General features: G+C 41.2%; 1 protein-coding gene across 13 annotated transcripts in view; it reads left to right on the top strand.

Moving 5' to 3' along the window:
- The window catches only part of ENPP2 (ectonucleotide pyrophosphatase/phosphodiesterase 2), a 379,835-nt gene that overhangs the window by 258,535 nt on the left and 97,659 nt on the right, over positions 1-23,641 (top strand). For 7 of the 13 annotated variants that reach the window (XM_030218400.1, XM_030218495.1, XM_030218433.1 and 4 more), the window contains 2 exons: positions 1,929-1,977; positions 22,087-22,137. In XM_030218400.1, coding sequence (XP_030074260.1) covers positions 1,929-1,977; positions 22,087-22,137 — 100 coding nt within the window. The remainder of the gene's footprint in view (positions 1-1,928; positions 1,978-22,086; positions 22,138-23,641) is intronic. The other 6 variants (XM_030218486.1, XM_030218477.1, XM_030218451.1 and 3 more) reach the window with 1 other exon arrangement.

Raw genomic sequence — 23,641 nt, 5'->3', positions numbered from 1 at the left:
ATGAATAAACTTGATAGGCTGAAGTTAGGACCCAGAGTGGTGAACTGAATTATCAACTGGTTGAGAGACAGACTTCAGAGGGTGGTGATTAATGGAATTCACTCAGAGGAAGGAATGGTGAGTAGTGTAGTGCCTCAAGGATTGGTGCTGGGGCTGATTCTGTTCAATATATTTGTGAGCAACATTGCTGAAGGTTTACAAGGTAAGGTTTGCCTTTTTGCAGATGATACCAAGATTTTTAAAAGAGTGGGCACCCCGGAGGGAGTGGAAAACATGAAAAAGGATCTGCAAAAGTTAGAAGAATGGTCTAATGTTTGGCAATTAAAATTCAGTGCAAAGAAGTGTGGAGTGATGCACATAGGGAGTAGAAATCCAAGGGAGCTGTATGTGTTAGGTGATCAGAGGCTGATTTGCCCAGACAAGGAGAGGGACCTTGGGGTGACAGTATCTGAGGATCTGAAGGTGACAAAACAGTGTGACAAGGCGGCTGTAGCCAGAAGGATGCTAGGCTATATAGAGAGAGGTGTAACTAGCAGAAGAAAGGAGGTGTTGATGTCCCTGTACAAGCTGTTGGTAAGGCCCCGCCTGGAGTATTGTGTTCAGTTTTGGAGGGTGTATCTTGCTAAAGACGTAAGAAGATTTGAAACGGTCCAGAGGAAGGTGACAAAAATGATATTGGGATTGTGCCAAAAGACATATGAGAAGAGACTGGAAGACCTGAATATGTATACCCTAGAGGAGAGAAGGTACAGGGGAGATATGGTACAGACATTTAAATACTTGAAATGTATTAATGTAGAAATAAATATTTTCCAGAGAAGGGAAAATGTTAAAACTAGAGGACATGGATTGAGGTTGCGGGGTGGCAGACTGAGGAGTAAAACGTCAGAAAATTCTTTTCCTCGGAGAGAGTGGCAGATGCCTGGAATACCCTTCCAAGGGAGGTGGTGGAGAAAAAAACTGTGACTGAATTCAAAAAAGCGTGGGATCAACACAGATGATCTCTTAGAAAATGAATAGTATAAAACCAAACCAAAACTTAAAGGTTTGCATGTCAAGTTGTGCTTTGATGGCAACTCTGTATCAATTAAGGCCGGTGCTGGGCAGGCTTGTATAGTCTGAGTCCCACATATAGCAATCCATTTTACGATGGGCTGTAGACAGCATTGATGAAACTCCAGTAATTTGTAACATGAGGACAGTGCTGGGCAGACTTTTATGGTCTGTGTCCCACAAATGACAAGAATGATTCGGATAGGCTGGAGTGGGCTTTGACAGCAGCTCCAGTGTTTGGAACATAAGGACAAAGCCAGGCAGACTTCTACGGCTATGTCTCAGAAACAACAAAGAAAGACCATGATCAAGTATATAATATCACGTTTATTGTTGATTTAATTTTGAATTGATAATGAGTGAGACTGTTGGGCAGACTGAATAGACCATTCAGATCTTTATCTGCTGTTACTATATTAGTATGCTTATTCCTGACTTTTGCACACCACTGTATTTAAAAACTAAATTACCATTGAAAACATTCTATCCTACCAAAATGTTTCAGGGTAAAAGAATGTGTTTATATGTTAATTGGTATTGCAAGCGATGTCTTTATGATACATTTTATCTTTCAAAGGTTTGCAGGATTGTTGCATGTTTTAAAGCCAATAACTTTTGCTCTGTAATCCTATGCTGCAGCCTATATAAAATGCTATTGGACATCACTTAGGTGCGATTAACTTACTGCTAGCAGCAGCTATGAATTTTGCATTCATAAATGCTCTGAGAAAATGGATTTATGTCTCACTGTGGACAAGATCCATTGCCATTGCTCTGTGCCAGCTGCTCCTGCTCTATAATATAATAAAAGACAGCTTTTGTAATTGAGCAATATTTTAATTTCTGCATTTTTGTTTGTTTTCTCTTTCATGGAGAATAAAGCTGAAGAACTCAACAAACGACTCATTCTGAAAGGAGCAGAAGGTAAGGAGAATAATCTTAGGGCTTTTTTTGGGAGGAGGTGGGGACATGAGTTTGACGGATGCTCAACGTTTACAAATGTCCAATGTGCACATGAAATAATGATGTCGGAGCTTAAGATTATTGTTGAAAAATCCATATTGGAACTATGTAGGATGATTTGAACATGTAAACCATAAACCAGACCATGCAATTTATATATTAAGGGTTTCAATATACAAAAACCACCCTATTTAGATTGCTACTCATTGACAAAGACCTGGAACCTTTTTAAGATAGAAATATAATTTTCTTCCAGACCATAGATCTTTGTGCTGTGCTGTTTGATAATAATGCTCATTTTCAAAGCACTTAGACTTCCAAAGTTCCGTAGAGTACTATGGAAGTTTGTAAGTCTATGTGCTTTGAAAATGAGCCTCAGTGTCACCTGATTGTATGATTGGAATGTGTTGCTGATTATCACAGATCCCATGAATAGTTTGCTATCTTGTAGGTTGCCACTTTCATGCTGGAAATTCCACTTGCTGTTATCCCAAGATGCATTGTCTATTTTCCTAGTGTCACTCCCTTTCTGTTTACCAGTTTCATGGTGATTGTACCATTCCAGTGCTTAACATTTTCATCACTATTCATCATTTTGTGGAAAAGATAAACTGTAAATAAAGAGGGTAATTTTATAATGGGGCACTTAGGCATGCATCTGCTGCATTTATCAAGCCCAGCACTTTATAACCTATAAATCGGTGTCTCTTTCTTTCTGTTCCTTCCCTCATAAGTACAGAATCTTCCCATTTCTTGTCTCTTCCCTCCCCTTCCCTGTCCAGTATTGCCCCTTCTGTCTTCTCCCCCCCCTCCCGCCATCCAGCATCAACCACACTCTCTCCCCTTCCTCCCAGTCTAACATTTCATTTCAAACCTCCTTACCTCCCTCCCTCCCTTCTGTTATTGTGATTACTGCCATCACTGCCATGCCTCGAGGTCTGTTGGCTTGCAGCAGCAACCAAAGTACCAATATGCGCAGGAGAGCCTTCCAGCCCAGGTGAAGTCACAAAGGCTTTACTGGTCCTTCCCCCTCTGATGCGTACTTCCTGTTATCAGAGGGCGGGACTAGCAGAGCTTCACAAGCTGGGAGGCTCTCCTGTCCGTATTGGTGTTTTGATTGTGCTACAAGCCGGCACCTGGCAAGCCTGGGGCAGAAGTACGGCAGTGGCATCTCTAGACAGAAAAAGGTTGGAAACACTTCTACCCATCATGCCCAAAGCCACATCAAACACCCCTTTCCCTCTCCTGCCTCCAATTTTAAATTATCAGTATAAGACACCAGCAACACTGTTGTTATAATTGATTGCCTCATTCAACAAATTCTTCTATATGAGAATGAAATCTGGGTGGTTTTTTGATTGTGTGGTGACTTCACAGGATGGGGAGACCACTAGTCTTGAGTATTTTTATTTTGGGTGCCAAGGGCCTGATTTCAAATGGGGGCCAGATACTTAGCAAAATAATACAAAAACCTGCAAAAAGCCAAAACCTTGACAGTCCTAACCCACCTATGAAAAGATAACACTCTAGATATTACATTGGGTTCAGGAGCACCAGTACTGGGGAAACTAGAACTAGCTGTACTGTTACAGATTCCTACATAGACAGTATATGCTAGCAAAATCCTTCACCTCAGTCACACATGCAGAACATGGGCAGATCCTCACCTGATATAAAATAGGGGACCTCAAAAAAATATTCAGACTTACAATGAAATGGAAGCCTCCCCACCTAAGTAAGCCAAAGCAGAAAGCCTAGTTATACAGGTACTGCAGGATGTGCACGAACGTTAATGGGCTGATCAATGCAGAGAAGAATTAAGCATGGATGTTACCTTGTATGGAGCATTAAAGTGTATGATGATGAGGTCATTGACTGTTCTGGGCAATGCACAAAGGAAAATAGTGGCTTTTGCTACATGGACAACGTGAGAAAGTTTTTGCCAGGACTGAGGCAGAGGAAAAGGGTTAGCAGAGAAGGCTTAACTGAAAGTGTCAGCACACATCGGCACCTGTTTTCTGCACACAAATATTAACCTCACAAAAATTGTATGCAAGAAATGTTTGTGAGGGTGATATTATATGCAGAGCAAGTGCTGATGTGTGCCGACACTTTTTCGTTTTTGTTCTGCCTTGCTTACTGCATAATCTTTGTGCACATGCATCTGGCAAGTTCTGTGCGTAAAATATTTGCATACCCTTAGCTTGCTTCATGCCATGGTATAGCCTACCAACTTTTCCCCATCTACTACTACTAATCGTTTCTATAGCGCTACTAGTCATACGCAGTGCTGTACACATTATATGCAGGTACTTTCTCTGTCCCTAGAGGGCTCACAATCTAAGTTTCTGTATTTGGGACAATGGAGGGTTAAGTGACTTGCCCAAGCTCACAAAGAGCTGCAGTGGGAATGGAACCCAGGTGCCAGGATCAAAGCCCACTGCAGTAACCATTAGGCTACTCCTCCAATCCATCTCCCTCTCATCCCCTCTCCAGCAATCCCATTGTTCCCTCTGTTTTTTCTCATTCCCCCATTATCCTATCCTCTCTCTATCTTTCATTCACTCCCTAGTCCCCCATTTCCCTCTTCTGTACTCTCCCTCTCTGCCCTCATCTACCCTACTCTGCCTTTCATCCCCTCACCCAGCCCCAGCTTCATCCCTGTCTCTCCTTCCTTTCCTTGTCTCCAGACCACTCTGTCTCTTAATTACCCTCTCCTATTGCTTTTCCTTTACCATTTTTATAGAAAATTATCTTCATTTGAGATAAGTACGTTTTTCAAACTTTCAACAAAATATTACACAATTTCATCTTTTAACACCATTTCCATTCTCACTCAAACCTTTCAGAGACCCAACTCCTTCCTCTCCTTCTGCGGTTCTGCATGTGGCTTTCTGCATTAGCCTCTTTATAAAAATACATGCATATGCTAATCCTATCCCAGGAATGCCTATGTATATAGGGGTAGTCCCAAGAAACAAACTGGCAGGCAATCCACTAGGTCCAGTACGAAAGAAATCATGGAAGCAGACACAGTCCATACAAAGACTTTATTAGTGATCAAATTAAGTGTGACCAACACAGCTGTATTTTGCCCTGCATGGGCTGCTTCAAGGGCAAAACAATACTCTAACAACAAATAAAATAACAAAAATATCCAGGCAAAATAAAAATAAATGAAACCATACCAAGGGCAGGACGGTAGGGGCGGTCTGCCCTGTGTGCAGGCAGCAAAGGGGTGCGCAGAACAGGCATGTGGCTGTCGGCTCTGCCGGCCCCCTTCCCTCTCTAACATTACTTTCTGTCCGGGGCATGGGACTGACAGAGCTGAAAGCTGCACAGCTGCTCCACCCTCCCTCTTGCTTATGAGGAAAGGTCAGGTGATGTGCTTGGAGGGGGGGGGGAGGTGCATCAGTGACTCGCCCCAGGTGGCGAACAAGCTAGGCATGCCACTGAATGAAAGTATATTAAAATATAACATGTATAAACTATTTAAAAAATCTCATAAATAATCCATAATAAATTATTGATAAATGGCTGTACATAAAAATGAATTTAAGATATTTACAACATACAAAGTGACATATAACACAATTTTGCCCCTGAAGCAGCCTGTGCCAGGCAAAACACAGCCATGTTGGGCATACTTTTAAATTTGACCACTAGTAAGGTTTTTTTTTTCATTGATTGTGTCTGCTTCCACGAGTTCTTTCCTTATATATATAGGAGTAATTATATCAGGAAGTACCTTGATTTAGGCAGTTATGTGTGTGTCTAGATGACAGTATTTTAGTCCTTTACTTGTGCATGTGAACATGTTTTTACTGCTGTAATTGTCTATTGCTAATGTTTGATTTATACTTGAGTGAATTCCTTCAAAAAGGCAATAAATAAATCCTAATAAATAAAATGTCTCCATGTAAATGAGCAGTTTCCTGCTAGGTGCTATTGGTGTAAGTATGCACCAATATTTGATGATGCATGCTTTGTAGGTGGGTGTTCACATGGGTGGGGTTTGAGCAGGGCACACAGCTATTCATATCTCTCTATATAAAAAGCAACACCAACGTTCTATGAAGCCTCCAGCCGGAAGTGTGAAGGGGGCGAGATATCCGGTTTCCCTATGAGTGTCTGCCCCGCCCTCTCTGTAACACAGTCAGTGAAGGAAAACAGCAGAGCACGAAATAAAATCGCAGGCTCTGTAACAGTGAAGGACTCAGAGGGGGGAGGGAAGAGAGGCCAGAGGGCAGGGACACACACACTCCCACATGCACACAGAAGAAAACATTGCTAGCCCCCGTTTCATTTGCATCAGAAATGGGGCTTTTTTACTAGTAGATTATAAAATAGCATCATCTAGGCGCATACTTTAATAATCAAGGCATGAGCATTACACCAGCTCTGACTGCTGCCTGAAATATAGGTGCATATTTGACCTGTTATACTAGCATTCTATAAAGAAAAGTAGGAGCATACTTCTCTTTATAGGATAGGTTCCAAATGGGCAAGTTTCTGGTGCCTAAAAATAGGCACACTTAGAGAATTACCTTCTAAAATGATCTTCTTACTGTATAAAAGTAGTCACTATGGGGGTCAATCTTCAAACTGTTATATTTTTACAGGCTACCGATTATATAGTCCTACTAGCTATGTATTTTCTGCCAGTACACAAATAGGACACAACAGGAGAAATATCTCTACGATGAGGAAGGAAACACAGTAGTCAAAAGTAGAGGCTGACAAAGGACGAATCACTACCGGAGATGTAAACCCAACAGTCTTTATTATTATTCTAAAAAGGAGGACCCGACATAGGCCGTGTTTTGACGCATGCAAGCGTCTACATCAGGGGTCAAATAGTAAACTCTAGAACGGAGCATAAGATCGCAGTCTTAAATTTTAAAGCTGTAGACTGTACACAAATACTGTTGCAATCAAAGCAAGCGGACTAGCTTCTTACAATGACTGTCGGAGCTAAATTCTCAAAAAAAAAAAGCAATCTTCTGCTCCATTCTAGAGTTTACTGTTTGACCCCTGATGTAGACGCTTGCGTGCGTTGAAACACGGCCCGTGTCAGGTCCTTCTTTTAGAATAATAATAATAATAATAAAGACTGTTGGATTTACATCTCCGGTGGTGATTCGTCCTTTGTCAGCCTCTACTTTTGACTACTACACAAATAGGGCCAAATTATTTATAAGGCGCCTAAAAAAAAATCTATGCAGTAAACATTTCCAACTAAGCGTATTCTATAAGCGGCAATTAGATTTAAGCGCGATTACATAGAATGCTCTTAGTTGATATCCCAGTGGCAAAAACTACATGCCTTAATTTACACCAACGAAAAGGTGAGGTAAATCCCTGCCCGTAGAATTATGTACACTGAGCCATATTCTATAACTATGTGCATACATTTTGGGACGCCCATTTCCCCACCCAAACCATGCCCCTTTTGAACTGCATGCATAAGAATTTAGGCACAGTCCATTATAGAATACGTTTAGCGAGTTGTGCAGGTAAATTCTAATTATTGTCAATTCTTGTTAAGTGCTGCTATCAATGCTGATTAGCTTCTTAAGCCAAATTAAGTTCTGCGCATCGTTATAGAAAAAACTTGGATTTTGGCGCAGAACACTAGATGTGATATACAGAATCCGGGGGATAGTGTCGAGCTGAAAATACCTCAAACCACTTTGACACTCTCCATGGAGAGAGGGTGAAGCTGTGAAATTATTCTCATAGTGACAATAAATTCAGCCACTATACCTGTGCCCTTTTTCTTTGAAAATCGAGCAAAGTTCACACAAGTATAGAAATACTTTCACAATATCAGCAGGCTCTATAAAAGAAAGCACTCAGAACTTCAAGGCAAGGAAGGTGGGGTTTTTTATGGTATTTTTGATGGAATATCAACCCTTTTTTTAAAGCTTTTCTTTATTATGCATACTATTAGTGAAACAGTCAGAGAGACGCACTATAAAGTAATAATACAAACATACAATCAAATGAACAGACCATCTCCAATATGCACAGTGATTTCTTATCTGCACAAAACCAGAAAACATGAAAATGGCCCCTGGCCTTTCTCAAATCACAGCAAACAATAACTATAGGAAATATTGGTAATACATTTTTGCACTTATGTCTGATCCAGAAATCCTGTACGACGACGAAATGGAGCAGACAAAAATAGAGGCTGATCAAAGACGAGTCACCACTGGAGATATGAATCCAACAATCTTTATTATAATGAAAAACTAAAGGACGCGACACAGCAGCCAATTACCAGCTAACCAGTAAAATGCTTGTACATTCAAAGCAAATGAAACAAACTTCTTGCAACGACTGTGGGAGCAAAAAAATTGTGATTTTTTTTTTTGCTCCCACAGTTGTTGCAAGAAGTTTGTTCCATTTGCTCTGAATGTACAAGCATTTGGGTAAAGTGTACAGCTTTAAATTCGAAAATTGCTGCGCTCCTGTGCCTACATTTGGAGTTTACTGTTTGACACCTTATGTAGATGCTTGCATGCGTCGAAACACGGCCCGTGTCAGGTCCTTTAGATATTCATTATAATAAAGACTGTTGGATTCATATCTCCAGTGGTGACTCGTCTTTGATCAGCCTCTACTTTTGCCTGCTCTGATCCAGAAAACTGACATTAGGTATACAAATATGCCTTATGAAATTTTCTGTTATTAGTAACCCTCTGTCCCTAGCAATACTCACTAAATCATGTACACATACTAACAGAGAGGATACAGCAGCCAATTACCAGCTAACCAGTAAAATGTGAACATTTGGAAGCTTTGACGCTTTAAAGTTTTATGGGAGAGAGCAGAGTGGACATCACAACAGGAACCAGAAAAACCCAAAGCAATATGATTTAACAATTTAGGATCAAACTGCGGACCCTGTGTGTGTGGGTGTCCCCTGGTAGCCTGGAATTCTTCTACTGGGAAAGTATCAGCCCTTTTAAACTCTCCAGGAGTCAAACTCATGAATTTTCATAAGTTTTTCCTATTGAAAGGAATGGTAAAATTTCCAATTATGGGTAAAGTTTCTGTGAATGTTGATGACTGTTCACGGGATGGCCACACATTCTTAGAAAATGTAAAGGACTAGCATTTCATTAGGTCCGAAAGAAAAAGTTTAACTGTACTTTCATTTTGGGGCTTTGTTACCTCGACAGACTTTGGTAGTGGTAAGTTGATGGAGTTCATTCTTGTTATTTGATGGAATTCTTTCATGCCCAGATGAACTTTTGGAAGGAATTTTTCTCTTTCCAGCATGCCCTGGTTGCTATATAAAATGTGCATGCTGGCAGGTGTTTATTCTCCATCACTGAATATACTTATACTGTACATGAAGAGCAGCATTCTGGGAAAGATGTAGAAATTGGAATTGAGATGTCCAGGCTGGGACATTTCACGTTCCGCCAGTGTTTTAGAAAAGCCAGCACATATGTATAATGTGTATGTGCCAGAACATACACGTTAGTCAGCTATTTTAAAAAACATTTCCCCAAGCTGTCACAGAGAGCCTGATTAATTGAGAAGTTTTTTTCTTGAGCAGTTTGAAACCTTTATGACAGAAAATTGTGTCCTTGGCTGACCTGGGATACTTGAACTCAAATACTGTAGCTACTATAGGCAGCAGAACACAGCAGGTCTGCAGGGCCACTGCCCAAACCACCTTTTGCCCAAATTTTTAGAACCATGAGTCGTGACTTCTGATTTAAACTAGAAAGAAGGCTGCTTTCCCTTCATTCTGTATTTACTTGCTCTTTTTAGCATTCTTCTCCCCTGCCAATCTTCATGGAACGTTCAGATAGATGCAAAGGAATAACACAAAAAAGGACATATGTATTAAGCTGATTTGGGTGTTAATGCAGCAATTAGCACGAGCTAACAGCACGGCATAATATAAGAGCTGCTATTGTGCACTAAAATGGAAGTGTGGAATGTGTGAGGACTGTATCTAATAGTTACATTAACTGTTCATGTGGCAGAAAACTCGGCTCTGTTAACTCCGCCTGAATAGGTGTATCAGGTTTTCGGCATTGCCGAAAAAACATGCGGTAATGATATCTTCTCTGACTTAACTGAATGGGAAACTGTTGGGAATCCCCTTCCCCTCCCCCCAAGTTAACACAGATTTTGCTGCTATTGGGCATTAATTTTGGTAATTGACACATAGTAATTACAAAATCTTACTGTGTCATAGGGGGTCTTTTACTAAGGCGCGCTAGCTTTTTAGCACGAACACTAAACGCTAGAGACACCTATGTATTCCTATGAGCGTCTCTAGCATTTAACGCGTGCCTATTCTTAGCGCACAATAAAATTGCTAATGTGCCTTAGTGAAAAACCCCCTTAGTAAGTAAGGCCCCTAGATTTTGCTTTTCAGCTTGAAAAATGTTTGGAATTTGGGAGGGTGGGTGGTTGATAATTTTGTCCTCGTTTGGATTTTCAGCTTGATGTGATATGTCTTTTGTAAGAATGTCTTTTGTTATGTTAATATGAGTTATGAATGCATGATTTGTGATCTGCTGAGAAATTTGGTTGTGCGGAATAAAAATATTTTAATAAATAAACTATTTTGTTCAGTTCTCTTGATGGAAGTTTCAGAAAGATCGGAACATAGGGATGTTATCAGCTGTTAGGACTGCCCCTTGTCTGTTGAGTAATGCCTTACAGTGAAGTATTGTTTTGCCGTTACATGATGCTATTTGATATATATCAATGCTAGGCTTTGCTCAGTCTTTTTGTACATTTGTTTAGAGCTGTGGCTAGTATATTTAATACCGTAGTGGCTAGACAGTGATTTATTAAATAGCAGCATGTGACCATACAATAAAACCCCTTCAGAGGTCAATTTTACATGTAGAAAATGAACGTTTTGGAAAGTTGCCTACCATGTGTGCAACGATGTGCAAATTGGAACCATCACTCAATGAGGGCATTCCCTGGGGAGAGACTGTTTTCCAAAGCATGTACACACATAAAATTATTTTTAAAATGTAGATTTTCTTGGAATCAATTAGTATCATTGGGTTCCTCCTATTTTTCTGTAAGCCACATTGTGCCTGCATGTGTGGGAAAATGTGGGATATAAATGAACCATAAATAAATAAATAATGTTAAATATTCCTGTCTGCATTCTGTAGTCATGAATGTGTCTCAGCTGTCAGTCATAGAAAGATATTGTTCTACCTGAAAGTTATTGTTCTTTAAGTGAAGTTTTGTAGTTTGTACTTTGCTACCATTCTGCTTAGACGAGCATGCACACTTCTCTGCCCCCCTAGGCTCTGCTCCTTCCACTGACCCCCTTTACCTGTCCCAGCTGTGCGTATTCAATTTTATTATCGAGTCCTTAGTGAGCTAGTAGCTCAATTATTTATACCAGTCATTTTGTGTTCATTGTTTTTTTGTTTTAGAATTTTGATTATAGTTTTCAATATTCATTTGTCATCATAGCCTGTTAAAAGGTACAGTTTCATCTGCTGTCATACTACAAAGGACAACCTTCATCTAATTTGTAGCCATTATTTACTGAACTTCTATGTATGGGTTTGATGCTTACATTTTATTTATAAATAAAAAAAATTTCATCTTGTGTTTTATGTTGTTAACTAAACAATGTCAATACTTACAGTTTATTTTTCTTTAACAAGCTTTATATCACACACAGCTTAATAAAAATCACTTTATAAACAATGTAACCATTATTGCTAATAGCTTCTTTCAGTGTGCTACAGATCAAAGTAACATTACAGCGAGATTAGCAATATGATCCTTAAAGAGGGAGAGATGGAGGTGGTGAGTGTTTAATTGATCAGTGGTAATTAATTCTATAAATGGTATTCAATGAATGGACAAGCATGAAAATGGGAGCATGTGGGAGGGTAATTTAACAAGAGTATGCTCTAGACAGGCAAACTGGTGTGCAGCAGGTAGTGTTGATGAATGTATTGTAGAATAGTATAGGAATATGATAAACATGTTAAAACTAGTATGTGTCTGTGTAGAGAATGCTGGCAGGATCATACCCAGGGCATTGTAAACTCAGATGTTTGACGCAGTTTAAAGATGAATGGAAAATATAACGAGTGGGGGGAGGTTAGGTGAAAAAGCAGAATTTTTAGATAGCTAAGAGAACTGCAAACCTTGAGAAGTGCAGCCATATGTAGTTTGAAGAAGAAATAGGCATTAGTAACTATACTCTGTTTGTGACATAAGGACTAAAAATTGTAAGTGATACTCTTTATTTTTGAACTAAATACATTTGTGACTAATCTAATAGGAAAGTGTGACCTACAACTTTGACCTTTTGTTGACATTATCTACTACTGGTTCTGCCATCATCTTCAGTATTAATGTTACCAAGTGCTGGCCATGGAAAACCCTTCCCAAGAGCTAAAGGTTTGAATCTGAACCTGAGACACTAAAGGAATATGAAGGAGTAGATAGGAATTGGCAGTAGATAAGGCCATCAGGCTCATTGATTCTGGCCTACTTGACTTATGGCATGAGAGAAAGCTGTGAAATTAGTTTATTTAACTGGATAAATTTGGTGACAAAAGCAGAGAGATCTGACCAAGGCAGGGGCAGACTGGGAGACTGGGCTCTCGGGAAATAAGGGTCATGGGCCCATAACCACCTATCAAAAGTGATGACATTAGATGGAAGCTAAGGGAGATTGGGCCCCCTACTGCTGTGGGCCCTTGGGCACTGCCCTATTGTTACAATGGTCTGCCCCTCAAGCATGGGTAACTAGTGTAAGATCCACGTGTTCGAACACCATCCTTTACACCTAAGTAATAGCTAAAAAGAACAGTAGTCAGAAGAAACGATGATCTAAGGCACAGCTTTCTCTGGATTTCCTGCCCATTTTTGTTCTTAAAAGTGTATATCAAGATTTTAGTTTCCTTGTAACTGTATTAGAACAGGTTTTCTTAGAAATAGTGCTGGGGCTAGGGAAGAAGTAATCAAGAATATAGTATGTTACTTAAACTGTATAAACTGATTGGAGTATGTGTTGATCTCATAATATCTAGTATGTGTGAGGCTGCCTTCTCTCAGGCATGGCATCTACTCGGGAATAGAAACATATTTCTTCAGTGTCTGGGATTCTTCTGGGTCAGATTGCATGTGTGCACTGGCATGTTCTAAGATATGAACTAAAATATAGTTTTTAGTATGCTGACCAGGATCTTCAGATGTGGCTAATCTGGCTCTCCGGCCATCCTGCTATTCTGCTCTACAGTTGCTTCAAGGGTGTTAGCTTGGGCATGAGCAGTAATTATCTCCTTTTCCTGTTGCACTACTTATTTATTTATTTATTTATTTGTTTGTTTGTTGCATTTGTATCCCACATTTTCCCACCTATTTGCAGGCTACGTCTATTTCTAGAGCAACATCCAGTTCAGTTTTTTTACATGCAGCAGTTGCAACTGCCTTCCTCCTCTCTTCTGATTCTTTCTAACTTTAGGGCATCATCTTGTTTGCTAAAACAGGCACATGTCTTTGCTGCTTCTGCTTCAGCACACACACTACCAGTTGACTATACTTGTTGCAGTTTGGTTTGCAAAGGCTTGTCAGAAGAGTGGGGAAAAGCCCCTACTACAGGTCCCAGAAAGCATTGGGAGCACCAGCTCAAAACCTAGAGTGGTGCTGCCTTAATGGAACAGGGTGGTTTCCCTCAGAATCTGTAAGGGAAATCTCAACACTAAGTAGGAGAGGAGCCATAAGGATACAGTCAGAAAACAAGCTCTTACCTGGAAAGAATGACCAAGAGTGGGAAGCTCTGGTACTGTGTGTCTGTTGTTTCGTGTTCTGTATGAGAAAGGAGAGAAGTAAATCTCCTGGCCCATTAGGTGATCCTCAGAGAATGCTTTGTAAAGGATTCCTTCCTGGGAGAAGCAAGAGAGTAACATACTAACATAGTAAATGACAGCAGATAAAGACCTGTATGGTCCATCCAGTCTGCCCAACAAGATAAACTAATTTTAGTGCTCGTATAATAGGAGAAAGCCATATGTCTGTGATCAGTGGGGGAGGGGCAAATAGGCCTCCTAACTCCACAGTAGCTATAGCCTAGGGAATGGGGCTAGGCCTTCTGGGAATTGTAGTCCAGCCCTATACCCACAGAAAGTAAGAGTGCTGGTGATGTTATCCCTTGGGGGAGGAGAAGGGCAGAGTTCTAGAAGCACCTGGTAGTCATCTGCTCTAGAAAAAGATTTTGCAGACAACGAAGGAGGGAAAGAAGAGGAGGTAAGAAGAGAAGGAAGGGAGGATGGAACTCTATAAGACCTGGCCATCTGGGAGAGAGTAAGCGGGCTGTCTAACCTGGGCAGTGAGGAACCCGAAGTACAAGCAGGACTACAGTCAAGTATTCCCTAAAGGCAGGTTGGAAGCGAGGAATGTGGCTAAGCCCTGCCTGATAGAAAAAGTGGGGAAAGATCCAGCTTGAAATGGAGGGGCAGAAGTGGGACCCCAAGAAGGTATAGTTTTAAGGAGATTTTCCCTGAAATATTTTGGAACCATGGAAGTTGTTAACCTTTTGTTTACTGGATTATGCTTTTGGTTGTGACTTCTTATGTTCTTGCCTAAAAGTATGGAAATATTTGGGGTTCAAATAAAAGAGAAAATCTGTACTGGATCTGTTGGTGGCCTTGACTTGGAATTATAAAAATTACTAAACTAGGAGTAGGGGCAGCTGCCCAGTTGCCTGAGGAGCATGGTGGTCTCAAGGCTCAAGGGATCATCACAGCCTGCACTATTTTTTTTTCAATCTTAATAACCTTATGTATGCTTATAAGCATAGGAATATTGGGAGATATGGAGGTGTATTTTCAAAGCACTTAGCCTTCCAAAGTTCCATAGTAACCTATGGAACCTTGTAAGTCTAAGTGCTTTGAAAATATGCCTCATGGTCTTTTGCAAGCTCCTTTCTATTATATACTTTTGATATTATTGATACATTTTTTGTATGCTGCTTACAAGTTAGTTAAAACTATTGAAGTGGTGTCTGAAACCATATTTTTGCACATCTAGCCTAGGCTGTTTTGAAAGTCTCATTTTGCTAGGCTCTTCTGAGTAGATTGGATTGGAGGAAACGTACTAAGATGGTTTACAGGCTTCTTAACAACAAGGACTTATCAAGTGACTTCCAAATCAAGAACATCAGCACCGTGGAAACCTGAATGCGGAGTACCACAAGGATCACCGCTCTCACCAACCCTTTTTAACTTAATGATGACACCACTAGCCAAATCGCTATCCGACCAAGGACTCAACCCATACATATACGCAGACAGTGTCACGATAGACATCCCATTCAAACAAGACATAGCCGAAATCACAAATGAAATCACACACAGCCTCCAAACAATGAGCTCATGGGCGGACGCATTCCAACTAAAGCTAAACGCAGAAAAAACACAGTGTCTCATCCTGTCCTCACAATACAACACAAGCAAACCCAACACCATAAACACCCAAGACTACATCCTTCCGGTCTCAGACAGCCTGAAAATTCTGGGAGTCACAATTGACCGAAATATCACACTTGAAGAACATGCGAAAAATACAGCAAAGAAGATGTTCTACTCAATGTGGAAACTTAAAAGAATCAAACCTTTCTTCTCAAGGGAAGTATTCCGCAGTCTAGTACAATCAATGGTGCTAAGCCATCTAGACTACTGCAATGTCATCTATGCCGGATGCAAAGAACAAATCATTAAGAAGCTCAAAACAGCTCAAAACACGGCAGCCAGACTCATATTTGGAAATACGAAAGCGCCAAACCCCTGAGAGAAAAACTACACTGGCTCCCTTTAAAAGAACGAATTGCGTTCAAAGCCTGCACCCTGGTCCACAAAATCATTTACGGGGAAGCCCCGACCTATATGTCAGACCTTATAGACCTGCCTATGAGGAACACAAAGAGATCATCAGGCACATACCTGAATCTCCACTATCCTAACTGCAAGGGGCTAAAATACAAATCCACATACACCACCAGCTTCTCATACATCTGCATGCAGCTATGGAATGCACTACTGAAGGTCATAAAAACAACGCAAGATCTAACCATCTTCAGAAGGCTAATGAAAACAGATCTCTTCAAGAAGGCATACCAGAAATATCCATCTTAATTCAATAATAACACTACACACGATCTACACAAGACCGAAATCTTATCACATGACAAACACTACCACCCTAAACCTTATGTAAAACGATGACCTGATGTAGATTATAATCCAAGTTATTATTCAGGAACCTTCATGCAGCACTATAAGGTATTCTTCTTTACCATGAATGTACACACATGATATATATACCATGATATACTCCATATATGTGATGTTCCATGTATGTTACCATGTATGTATGCACCTTAACGCAATACCATCTGTAATTATGTTAAACGGAAATGGCAACCGCCATTATGGCAAACGTAAGCCACATTGAGCCTGCAAATTGGTGGGAAAATGTGGGATACAAATGCTACAAATAAAATAAATAAACTTTAATTTGAAAATTGTAACTCTCGTCTGACTTTTGCTGGTAAGTTTCATAACTAAACAGAAGTTATATATGTAGTTGTGTTTATGTGAAGGCTACCATCTGTCCCACTCTGGAAATGTTGAATGTCTTTCTCAACCTCGTGCCAGAGCCTGTTCAGGCTAGAAAGGTGTTTCTCCTGATCTGTCTGATAATTTTCCCATGAGCTTTGGGTCAGTTTACAGATTCTTTTGGATTTAACACTATGCAATCCCCTAATACTGAATTTAGATAATCAATTTATACATACAATTTGCTATACCACCTTTCTAGTAAACAATCGGAGTGGTTTACAAAAATGACCAGAAATTCCAATCATAAATCTAATCCCAAAGTACCCCAATAATAACAAAAATAAAATAAAAATGGAAAAATAGCTCTCTTTTGGCTCAGTTTGTATATCCACTTCAGCATTTTTTCCTCATTCAAATTACTTTCTGCTACACTAAAACTCGCAATTTACATATGCAGAATCTCAAATTATATCGGCAAGATGAAGGATGAGAGGGGCAGTCAAGTCTTTTGAACTGCAACGTGAGGTAACTGACTTTGTAGAGAGAGAAGAGCCATCTGTGCCAAAATGTTTTTGTAACTGCTGTCTGCACAATCTGGAGGAAAAATCTTTTTTTTTTTTAAATCTTTTGTGAGTTTTACTAGAGTCTCTTACTAACTCTGGATGTACTGTTCTTTATTTTACAAATTTACTTGTACTTACCTTTAAGATGAGTGCTTCTTTTGAGAAAGTGTCTCACAGTTTTTCTAAAACCATAGGCAAGTCTGGCCACTGCATCTCAAAAAAGATATGGTGAAATTAAAAAAGGTACAGAGAAGGGTGACAAAAACGATAAAGGGGATGGGATGACTTCCCTATGAGCAAAGGCTAAAGTGGCTAGGGCTCGTCAGTTTGGAGAAGAGACAGCTCAGGGGAGATATGATAGGGGTCTATAAAACACTGATGCCCAGATGATTGAAAGCCCTGTGCTGTTCCAAACAACGCTCTAAAAATAGCACTGGAACAGCGCAGGGCTTTACTACCTCTATGATCAGAGATAAAAGCATGCAAGTTTATGTTATCTCTGATCATAGGGTAAAGTGTGGGAGAATTGAGCCTGACCATGTTCTCAGGCACGGTCCTCCTGCACTTGTTGACAAGTCCGGGCTGTTAAAAGCCCAGACCTGTCAAACACGTGATGGAGGTCCATGGGACCAACAGACCCCCTGAAACAGGAAGGACCTGGTGACCTAGTGCCCCCATCGAACCCCCACTCCATGCCAGCGACACAAGGCTGGAGGTCCGGCGGGACCTCCAGTCCCCCTGACCCCCCTCAACACAAATTCAACACAAATGGCTCAGTGGACCACAAACCAACCCCCCCCCTAAACCTGGTGGTCTAGTGGCCCACTTCCCCGCACTGCCTTGAAAATGGCAATGCCCTGCCCAGTGCAGGGCTTCACATGATAATAAGGGGAAGGGGGGGAAGGGGAAAAGGCACTAGACCACCAGGTGGGGGGGGGGGGGGCTTGGTTTGCAGCCCACTGGGCCACCAGGGCTTTCTTTTGTGAACTTGTATTGGGGAGGTCGGGGGGGACTGGTGGTCCACCAGACCTCCAGCCCTCGTGTCACTGGTGTGGGGTGGGGATCCAGGTTTCTGCTCCTGCAGGGGGTTTATATCGTGGGGAATGGGGGGCCTGCTCTGGACAGGGCGCAAAATTCCTCCCCAATGGTCTGTAAACCCTAACGCCAGCTCAGTCATTGGGGAGGAATATGTTAGCATGCATTTGCACGCTACTTGCGATAAGAGCTCTGTTTAGCATGCATTTGCATGCTAGTTGTGGTCAGAGCCTATGAGAGTGTTTTCACATGCTCAGGGGCTCTGATCATGGAGCGGTAGCAAACACAGGTGCTAGTATGGCACTAATAGCTTGTACCCCGTGTCTGCTTCTGATCATCAGCCCATTAGTGTAGTAGAACTGGTGATGTGAATCGCTTGTTTACTCTTTCCAAAAATACTAGGACTAGGGGGCATGCAACGAAGCTACTAAATAATAAATGTAAAACAAACCGGAGAAAATATTTCTTTGCACAATGTATCATTAAACTCTTGAACTCATCGCTCGAGAATGTGGTAAAAGCAGTTAGCTTAGCAGGTGTTAAAAGAAGTTTACATAATTTCCTAAATGAAACACCCATAAGCCATTATTAAGATGGACTTTGGAAAATTCACTGCTTATTTCTAGGATAAGCAGCACTAAATCTGTTTTACTGTTCTTGGATCTTGCCAGGTACTTGTGACCTGAATTGGCCATTGTTGAAAACAAGATACTGGGCTTGATGGACCTTCAGTCTGTCCTAGCATAGTGATTCTTATGTTCTTACTGGATTGCTCTCCTCTTTGAATTCTCTTTTTTCACTGTGTTGATCTCAGTGTGTATTCATGCATTATTTACACAGCCTGCTAAACAAAACCTCATGTCTCTGATTGGGAGTGTATGTTTAGCAGATATGTAGGGGGGAACTGGGGAAGGGGGAGATTGTGGGTTTCATGATAGATCCATGAACTATTTGTATATAATATTTTGGGGCAGTTTTGATACTGTTTGCTTATGGGTTGTTACTTTGGAAAATTTCAGTAAAAATTGTTTCAAAATAAAATGATACAATTTACTATGTGTTAGTTTAGCCACATGGGGGGGGGGGGGGGGGGGGGGGGGGGGGAAATATCAGACGTTCATACATGGTGATGTTAACTTTTCTTCTTAAGTTCTGAATAAAAATGATTGAAACATAAAATGATACAATTACCTAAAAGTGGGAGGAGGAAGGAAGGAACTGGGGTTATCTCCATTGTAGTGGTGAGTTCACATTTTATTCTAATTATACAGGGTACTTCTATCCTAAAGAAGTGATTCCCAAACCTGTCCTGGGGGCTCCTCAGTCAATTAGATTTTCAGGATATCCACAACGAATATGTATGAGAGAGGTCGGAGGCAGTGCAATATAATATTTTTACATATTCTACATGCAGAATTAGAAGAAAACTGAAAGAAGTTTGAATGATTAAGTTCCTCATGATACCTTGTTCTTCCCCTATGTTTGTGTGTGTGCGTATATGTTTACATCAGTTGCATTTGATTTATATAATTCAAGCTGGTATCAACGTTCCAGTAGGACTAGTAATCTCTGCTTTCATAGGTCATCCCTTACATGTGACCCATTTCCTGTAGTTACTCAGAAATTTGCCAGTCTCTGGCTTCAACCCCCCAAGCACATACTCTGACCCTATTGGTAATTTCCTCAGCCCCCCTCCCTCTAATTTTATGGGTATTCTCTGCACCCCTCCCTGCAGAACAGAATTCTCAGTTTTGAGCTCTAGCTATCCTAAGCTCTCTTTCCATGTGTCCTCTGGAGAAGGTATCCTCTTTTTCACCAAAGAGGCTAACATCCTTGGCAAAGTAGCTAATATCCTTTAACAATACCTAAAATCTTCCCTACATTAAACCCTGCAGCTATCCAGTCAACAAATATTCCCTTGTCAACTAAAATGTTATTTCAGAATCCATCTGTCATAGCTGTGGCCACGCCCCGCATCCCGACTCGCCTTCCCGTCCAGTGGTTGGGCTCGTTGATTCTCCAGACTGCCACCCTGGCACTGCATGCCTCCTGTACTGATGCCTCTGCTGCTGGTTTCCCTGTTTGATTATGCTCCAAACCTCATTCCACAGATTATCCAAGCCTCACTCTGATATTCCAGCATTCTAGCTTCACTCTGTTGCTCCTGCTGCCTCTTTCATTGTGTTCCAATCCTCATTCCAGGGCACCGGAGATCGTGACATCATTAGTGAGGGTCCTTATCGTTAGTGAGGGTCCTTATAAGGAACCATGGGACCCTCGTGCTTTGCCTTTGCAATACAGGTCTCCTAGTGGTGTGTAGCAAGTGTGTTTGCCCTCCAGCCCTACCTCAGTTGTGCCTGCCTTGCCTCAGCCTGTTCCTGCCTTGTCTCAAGCCCTGCCATTGTTTGTTCCTGTTGGCTCCAACCTTACCTCAGCTTGTTCTTGCCTTATATCCAGTCCCGCTTCTGCCCTACTTCCTGCCATACAGTTCCAGCCCAGCCTTCAAGCTTCAGTCCTGTCTTCCAGTTCCTGCACTGCCTTCAAGTTCCAGCCTTGTCTTCTGTTTCTGTTAGTCTAGATTCTGGTTGCTTACTATGCCTTGTCCTGTGTTTTGTCTGGGTGACTTGTCTGTCACCAGTTGGGTCCCGGCTAACTTTCGGGTTGACTGGGTAGCACCAACTCAGCTGCAGCAAAAGGGGCTTACCTTTCCTGAACTGTAATGCCATCTTTCCAGCCATTTAAATTCCACTCCTTCATTCTGGCAGTTTGTCACCCAGTGATCATCACCCAGCATCAAGGACTCATTGTGCTTGGACAGAACTCTTGTTTTTCAACTATCTGCATGCACTAAGTTATCTGTTTCACCAATTTGCAATAAACAGTTGAAAATTAAGTGAGTCTTCCTTTGCCCCAAAATATCATACACAAATAGTTCATGGATGTATCATGAAACCTACAATCTCCCCCCCCCCCTCCTAGTTTCCCCCTACACATCTGCTAAACATACACTCCCAATCAGAGACACAAGGTTTTGTTTCTTAACCTCTCATCACTTCGCAAATGAAACCCAGCCCCATGCTTCCCCTTCCCCTCCCCAATTCCTGTGTTCAGCCAGGACAACCAAGCATATTTCAAGAGTGAGAACCACACATCCTTGCCTCAATGTAGCACAACTTATTCAGTATCAAACTTCTGGCTCTCAAGAAACAAGATGGTATATACATTTCCCAGATTAAAAGAAATCTCTTTTACGCTTAAGAGTAATATGCACATACTTTGGCTTCCCACGTAATAAGAGTATGCATTTTATTCCTCTAACCCCAATGGGAATGGGGATCTGTCTGTACCCAAAATTGAAGAATGTACTTCTCCCCCCTCCCCCAAGACCAACTTTCCGGACAAATAGTCTCATGCCCTCACTTTGAATTCCTAATTTATAACATTTTAATGACAAGCTGTTGGAGTTAGGTTTGGAACTGAGGTAAGGACTACTTGAAACAGAGAAAATAACTTGACTGAGTCTTTAAGATTGATGGGTTGTAATAGCACTAAGTTTTTTTGTATATGATCTGGTGGTGTGCCAGAAAATGTGACATGGCATCATGATGACAATATATTCTGTAATGATGCTGCAGAAGGCACTGGGCAGGAAAGGCCAAAGGCCACCTGTACTGTTGCCTTTTACTGTGTGTAAGGCTGCCTTATTTGCCATCTTTGCTGTGTGGAGATTGAGAAAACATGGAAGGAACCTGGACATCCGAGGAAGCTACTAGTGATGGTAAGTGTGCCAATACCAATCCTCAGTAGACATGGTAGAAAATAATATTGTTTATTGGGAAATGGGAGTGCTAATGTCTTCCTAATTCATTTTGTCTTCTCTGTTGCAGAAATAGAAATATCTGTTGGTACTGTTGCAGACCTGGCTACTAGAGAATCAGGTGAGCTGCAATTATCTTGTGATTTAGCCCTGATTTTCTAAAATACACTGTAGACCCCGTATAACACTGGCATTGGGGTCCAAGATATTTGAGCACATTATAAGTGAATCCATGGGTCTACAGTGTAGTATGTAATAACAAAATACAAACAGGTCCATCTGTTCACTTGTAACAAGCAAGCCCATGTTATTTCGAGCTGTGTTTATATAGGGTATACACCAGTGGTTCCCAAACCTGGTCCTAGAGGCACCCCAGCTAGTCTGTTTTTTGGAATATCCACAACGAATATTCATGAGAGAGATTTGCGTGCACTACCTCCTCTGCATGCAAACCTCTGTGTGTTTTCAAATATACACTTTACATTTGAAAACACACAAGGGTGTGCTGGAGTGGAGTTTTTTGGGGGCTTTGACAGCAACTTCAGAAATTCAAGAACAAGGCCAGTGCCGGGCAGACTTTTACGGTCTATGCCCTAAAAATGGCAAAGAAAAATAAAAGAACAGGTATACTTACTATATGTAATGAATTTATCTTGTTGGGCAGACTGGGTGGACCATACATCTACTATATTACTATGATAATTCTTTGCCTTAAATGTGAGCCATAATTAAGGCAGACGTGTAGAAGAGATTACAATAATTAGCTCAGTGCATGCAGGCAACAGAAAGGGTGATATTAAATTCATAGTAGATAGCATTTTTTAACTGCTGGACACTCTAGGCTGGATGCTCAGCACCGGGCCATACCCAGATATTGCCACTGAATATCCAGGCACTGCTGATACTCAGCGCTGGTACCCGGAAACAATCTAGCCAAGTTAGGACAGCTGTTTCTCCGATCTAACTTGCTTGAATAGTTATCCAGGTATCGGTGCTGATTACTGGTAAAGGGTCATAGATTTGATATATTGTCTTTCTGAAGTACAACCAAAGCAGATTCATATATGCAGAGTAACTTCTGTCAAACATGATACTCGATGGCATTATCTGGATAATGCAGCCGATTATCACTACCTGGCACCAATCGATGCTAGTTATCTAGATAGCAGGTACTGCTGCTGGTTAACTGGTTTTAAATATTGACCCCATAGTTTGCATGGGAAGGGGGAAAATGTGCATGTGATGTGAACTTTGTAGAAATATGATTAAATTAGGGAGGGTATACTGGGTCACAAGAAAGGTCCATTTAGCCCTGTATCCTGTTCTTAGTGCTGGATAGGCAGGCTTTTATTTTGATTTTTGGTGTACAGTGCGGTGTGAGCCGCTTACAGTGAAAATATGGAGAAGGTACTCCAGAACTTGGCGGAGGGCCAGCAGCAACAGCAGTTTATGCAGGCGCATCTTGAACAGCAGCAACAGATGCAGCAGCAAGTGTTGCAGAAGCTCAAAGAGCTGCAGCGGAGCTTGCAGGCCCAGGCGGGGATTGCTGTCCAGGCCCTTAGCCTGTCAGCGACCTCTCCACTTTCTGTATTAAAGAAAATGGTACTGGAGGATGACCCGGACTA

Source organism: Microcaecilia unicolor, chromosome 1 (assembly GCF_901765095.1).
Source record: "Microcaecilia unicolor chromosome 1, aMicUni1.1, whole genome shotgun sequence".
In the NCBI taxonomy this organism is placed as follows: Eukaryota; Metazoa; Chordata; class Amphibia; order Gymnophiona; family Siphonopidae; genus Microcaecilia; species Microcaecilia unicolor.
This window is presented reverse-complemented; position numbering and strand designations above follow the sequence as displayed.